The 6,397-nt window shown below is 34.0% G+C and overlaps 1 protein-coding gene across 1 annotated transcript; it reads right to left on the bottom strand.

Annotated features, from left to right (window-relative positions):
* Positions 1-272: 272 nt before the first annotated feature.
* Positions 273-3,615, bottom strand: LOC131076782 (probable disease resistance protein At1g61300). Its single transcript, XM_058014100.2, has 2 exons — positions 3,018-3,615; positions 273-2,871 (listed from the first exon to the last, which is right to left on the bottom strand). The coding sequence occupies exons 1-2, from the start codon at positions 3,533-3,535 to the stop codon at positions 456-458; spliced, it is 2,934 nt and encodes a 977-aa protein (XP_057870083.2). The 5' UTR covers positions 3,536-3,615; the 3' UTR covers positions 273-455.
* Between the last annotated feature and the right edge of the window lie 2,782 nt (positions 3,616-6,397).

Here is a 6,397-nt window from a genome sequence, read left to right as displayed (position 1 = left end):
TATCAATTTATCTTATCCACTAAAATTATCAATTAATTGAACTTCTAAGCTAAATTATGTATTTTATTAAATATGTAAATTAAATCTAAAATCATTTATTATCTTGTATAAATGTACAAATCATTTCACATTTCAAGTAATTTTACATTCTATTAAAAATAAAAATATCATATCCAAACTTACACACAATTAAATTGAGGAGTTGTTTATCATAATCATGGATTGTGGAAATCTAATAGAATTGAGAAATATCATTATCAATTTAAACAAATTTCATTATCATTTTAAAATCTTTACCAAATCATAAACATATTCTATAAAATTAATAATTGAATACAATCAAATACATTTCTTCATATATGTTTTTTTTAAAGAATCTGTCTCATCTAAATATTTACATTTCATAAATAAAATTAACTTTAATATATAAAAAAAAAAAAAAATCATTAATATTGTTAAATAGCAGTAATATTTACCTGGGGATTTATGGCTTTGATTTTTTTCCAGTATTCTCCATCTTCATATAAGGTCTTCCACCAGTTACTCATCATCCCAGAGTCGTAGAAACTAAACTCCTCTAATCTTTTCAACTGCTCCAATCCCTCCACTTTTTTTACTTTCGGACATAAGAATAAAAGAAATTGTTCAAGACATACCATCGCTCCCTCCTCCAATGTTGGCAACTCCTCTAATGAAGAGAAATTAGTAATTTGTAAGAAACGGAGTTGTGGAAACCCTCCAGACTTTCCAAAGGCCTCCGGCAATTTTCTGCAGCTCTTGTCTTTATTCAAGTATAAACCCACAAGATTGGGCATTCTTTCCAACTCCGAATAATCGCTACACTCTTGTAACCACAATTCCCTCAGATTTGTCAACTTGCATATCCATCTTGGTACCACAAACCTCTGTAGTAGAAGATATTCTAGCTGTTTCATTGCTGTAATATTCTCCGGAAACTGTGGAAGCTCCGTTCCCTTGATGTTATTCCTGATTGCCAGACGGCGCATCCTCAACAGCTGTGCAAGGATACCTTCTTCCATCCTCTCCAACTCCATGTCATGGTTAAGAATTAACCGTAGTTCCTGAAGCTGGGTCATACTAACCACATCACCTAGCCTCATGAATTCATCCTCATTTATAGATAAATTAAAAAATGCTCGCAGTGTTCTCAAAGACGCCAGCTTTGATATTCCTTTTGGCATGGGATCAATACCCCAGCCTTCGAAATGTTGAAGAGATTTTAGTTCACTTATCCATACTGGTAATGACCTGCAGCATAAAGGGAGAGCAAGAAACAGGAGGCCTTTTAGATGTCTCACACACTTGGGTACCTTGGTAATGTTTGTCTTCTTCAAATTCAAGAGTTTAAGAAGAATCATCTTTCCAAGTGACGCAGGCAATGTAGTTATGTCTGTGAAGCTCAAATCCAGAACGCGCAGTCCTCTAATAGTGGTAAACAAGTTATCTGGAATGCTTGCAATCTGCTCATTCTGGGATAGTGTGAGTGTACGGAGATAAATAGGACGGCTCTCCGAGATGGGATTGACATGTAGACCTTTCTTGGCCAGTAAAATCCGACACCAGCCTGTGGCACCACTTGTATGTCTAGAGACTTCCTCAACTGAAAGAGCACATCTATTTTCTTTCGAAATGTGTATGGCCAAATCATGCAATAAATCGTGAATTTTGCAGTATTTGGTTAAATAACTGCCATCGCCTCTCTCACACACCTGAATCAGACACAGCTGGTCAAGTTGATCTAACCAATCCCAGCCCAAATCCCACTGATCCTCTCCTGCTGGGATGAATCCTTCCGCTATCCATAGATTTATCAAATACTCAGAATCTATCTCTTCATCCTCAGGAAAGAAGGAAAGATATGCAAAACACGCTTTAAGGTATGCAGGCAAAGCGTCGTAGCTTAATTTCAATATTTCCATGACAGGGTCATGACCACCACTGGTAGTAACTACTCTTTCGAGCTGACGGCGCTTCAACACCCATTTGCTGAGAAGTCGTGTGTTAGCCAGAGATGCTGCTATCGTTTTGATAGCAAGAGGTAAATTTCCACATTGCTTCACAATCTTCCGACCCTCCTCTTCCATAAGCAGTGGCGCTCTATTTTCTACACAATTCGGAAATGCATAGACACAAAACAGCCTCCAGCTGTCTTCATCAGACAAATTTTTCATCTCATAAATTCGAGCATTTGAATTTAGAGCAACCTGCCTGTTTCTTGTGCTAATCACAACTTTACAGTCTTTATCAGTTGGTAGACCAAGTTTGTCAATCAGACTATTTTCTGTGGAGAGCGTCCACAGATCATCCAACACAATAAGACATCTTTTCCCTAGGAGATGGTCATGAATCAGTTCAGCTGCTCTCTCTTTAGATACTTTGTTGTCCACAATTTCACGTTGCTTGCCTATGTGGGAGGCTATATCATGTTGCAAATTCTCGAGAGAATAAGATTTAGAAATAGAGAGCCAAATGGAATAGTCGTTCTTGGATTTTACGGCTTTGAAGACATTTTGGAGGAGAAATGTTTTCCCCGAGCCGCCCATACCAACGACGGCTATGACTTGAACTCCTGGGTCTTCTAACAAACCTACCATGTGTTCAACTTTGGATTCTATGCCCACAGAATGTGAATCTCTGGGCGGAAGACTACATACCTTAACTTGTGCTGATGTACTTGTTGTTGATGTTGCTGCCTCTGCATGAAGATCTGACCTCTGAGTTATGCTTCTGATTAAATATCCAAGTATTTCACACACGCAGCTCGATAGGCACAGTTGCTGCGCATTTCTCATCTTTCCATCCTCTTTTTGCACAGCAAGGGCAATTTTTGTACACAGCCTCTCGACATTTCTGGCAATTTTAAGGGTTTAAAAGCGTTCAAAATCAGAATGGAAAGGGTAAGTAGGAAGATTTAAAACACTGAATCGTAATGAATTGAAAGAAAACAATCTAAACAAACTAGAAATATCTAAATGGCATTTTAACCTAAGCCTTACTCATTAGATGTGCTGAATTCGTAGCCAGAGATGAGTGAAGAAGAGTGGAGGGCTTCTTTCCACTGGTGAAGCCTCTCGTCGCTGAATCTCCCCTTTTCTTCATGTTGAGCGAATGCAGGAGCATAAACTCCCTTGTCAGGATAGCGAAGATCAGAAGGCTTCACGTCACAAAAGATGGGAATAAACTGAGCCTTGGTTTTCAGCATGAGAAGAAGCTCATCTAAACACCAAGACGACTCCGCATATCCCGGTGAGAAGATGGCTATCTGCACTTTAGAAGAGTAAATGGCATTTTGTATGGCAGAGGGAATTAAATCTCCCAATTGTAATTCTTGATCATCAAGAAATGTCCAACATTCCTTTTCCTCCAGTGATTCGTAAAGTGCAAAAGCAACAGTGTCTTTCACGTCAGGGCCTCGGTGGTTGATAAATGCATCATATATTTTCTCAGATACAGTTAACGTTTTCCTTTCCAATTCAGTGAAAGAACTTTTGTTAGATGAGGAGGAAGACGCCATGAACTCAGGAGCCACAGAGGAATGGAAATTTTAATCTTCAGTTTTGTACGAGTTTTCATCCTCTAACTCTACCTTTTTTTTCTGAGTGACACCTGACAACTGACAAGAGCCCACAGAATTATTTTACGCGGTTTCTCCCCCAATGAAATTTACAATAGTACATAAAACTAGTCAAATCTATTAAAGAAAAGATGCTTTCTCCCCCAATGAAATTTACAATAGTACATAAAACTAGTCAAATCTATTAAAGAAAAGATGCTTTCTCCCCCAATGAAATTTACAATGGTACATAAAACTAGTCAAAAGATGCTTTTCTCTCCACTACAAGTGGTCTCCAAATGATCAGAATGAAGGGACCCGTCATCCACTAAAGTAAATGATATCACCGATGGGAAAAATCCCAAATTGTAGCGTGACCAATGAAAATACAACTCGATATCTTTTAAAGCAGGAGTAATTCACTCTAACACGCTTTCATCAGTTGTAGCGTGACGAACAAGACAAATGTGTACGTTCGAATAAGCTTTCTTCTGCATGACTCAACTTCGTTTCAGAATACACATGGCAAGTGGTCAGTTAATGATTAAATAATGAGGCCCACTCTGAATAAATGTTGAAATGGGCAACATCATGTATGTGAGATTCTGTGACACCATTTATTGTTTGGCTGTAGCTATTCTGGCTCCAAAACGGCAATGGCTATGCAGCGGACAAAATGGCCCGCCCATGCCATGCCCCTCATGGCCCGTACAATACCTTACATCCGCCAGTCAAATCCGTCCTGCATCCGTCACATCTGCTAGTTCCGTCCTGCTCACTTCAGCTTTACGTTTTTTTTCATTTATTATGTTTTTATTTTTTTAAGTTATAATGAATAAAATAATTAATATTATAAATAATAAATTATATATTTAAAATTATGTTAAAATTATGTTAAATAATAAATTATGATAAAATTATTTAATTATTTTTTATTTTAAAATTACTTATTTATTAGGATAGGTTAAAATCGTATAGTTATTTCTTATGTTAAAATCATTTAATTATTTTTTATTTTAAAATTGCAGCAATATATATCAAACACCATTTTAACCTAACAAATAACTAAGTGAGTGATTTTAATTAAGTGATTTTAACCTAACAAATAACTGAGTGATTTTAATTAAGTGATTTTAACCTAACAAATAACGCAACAAATAACTAATTTGATACTTACTATTGATTTCCATGGCAATATATATCAAACACCATAATTAAATGATTTTAGCATAACAAATAACTAAGTGATTTTAACCTAACAAATAAGTAAGTGATTTTAACCTAACAGATAACTAAGTGAGGGATTTTAACTAAGTGATTTTAACCTAACAAATAACGTAACAAATAACTAATTTGATACTTATTATTGATTTCGATGGCAATATATATCAAACACCATATAATTATTTCTTATGTTAAAATAATTGAATTAATTTTTATTTTAAATTTACTTATTTATGATTTTAACGTAACAAATAACTAAGTGAGTGATTTTAACTAAGTGATTTCAACCTAACAAATAACCTAACAAACAACGAATTTGATACTCATTAAACACCATATAATTATTTCTTATGTTAAAATCATTTAATTATTTTTTATTTTAAATTTACTTATTTATGATTTTAACCTAATAAATAACTAAGTGAGTGATTTTAAGTAAGTGATTATAACCTAACAAATAACTAACAAATAACTAATTTGATACTTACTATTGATTTCAATGGCAATATATATCAAACACCATATAATTATTTCTAATGTTAAAATCATTTAATTATTTTATATTTTAAATTTATTTATTTATTTTTTATAATAAAATCTATCAAGTATTTTAATTTAAAAGGTGAATATATTTAGAAAAAATAAACTATTGTTTACTTATATTTGTAAAATAATATTATTAAAATTTACATATAATATATATCTTACAATTAATTATATATTGTAATATACTTTCTATTAAAATAAATTAAAAGTCTAAACATATAAATTATTATAAAAAAATTAAATATATAATTTATTATTTATAATATTAATTATTTGATTCATTATAATTTGTAAAAAATAAAAATATAATAAATGGAAAAAACAAGATAAAGTAATAGAAATTAAAAATTTAAACATATAAATTATTATAAAAAAATTAAATATATTATTTATTATTTATAATATTAATTATTTTACTCATTATAAGTTTTAAAAAATAAAAACATAATAAATGAAAAAAACATAAAGCCGCAGTGAGCAGGACGGAACTGGCGGATGTGACGAATTGCAGGGCGGATGTAACGGATTGTACGGGCGTGGGAACGATTGGCCTGATGAGGGGCATGGCATGGGCGGGCCATTTTGTCCGCTGCATAGCCATTGCCCTCCAAAACGACATGCCTCTATATGATGAAGACATATCATTATGATGAAGACATACCATTCAAGTACGACAAGTCTATGAGAGCGACGTTCCTGGGACCCACAGATGACATGGAGGAATTCGTGGCTGTGATGACGTGGATGATGTTGTCGTTTAGCGTTTGATGGAAAAGCTTGCTCGCAGTTAACATTTTCTCGGTCGTTGTCACCACAATGCGACGGTTACATCCGGCGAGGCAGTTAACATACCACCAGGCAAGCGGTTTACATTTTCGGTGACTGCCAATTTTGATTTTTTTTTTTTTTGAATGGCCATGCGGCCATTTTTTTGGGTAACCCACTTTATTGCGTCCACGAGTCGACTAACATCGGCATGCACGTGTTATGGGCACAATTTTCAATTAATTTTTTTAAAAATTTTGAATGAAAACTCGATTTCGCAAAAATTGA

This window comes from Cryptomeria japonica, chromosome 11, assembly GCF_030272615.1.
Source record: "Cryptomeria japonica chromosome 11, Sugi_1.0, whole genome shotgun sequence".
In the NCBI taxonomy this organism is placed as follows: Eukaryota; Viridiplantae; Streptophyta; class Pinopsida; order Cupressales; family Cupressaceae; genus Cryptomeria; species Cryptomeria japonica.
This window is presented reverse-complemented; position numbering and strand designations above follow the sequence as displayed.

Excerpts from the sequence above, each read along its gene's own strand:
- LOC131076782 (XM_058014100.2), bottom strand. The coding sequence starts at position 3,535 with ATGGCGTCTTCCTCCTCATCTAACAAAAGTTCTTTCACTGAATTGGAA. Across the intron at positions 2,872-3,017 it reads GAATTCAGCACATCTAATGA|AAATGTCGAGAGGCTGTGTA; the intron begins GTAAGGCTTAGG and ends TAAAATTGCCAG.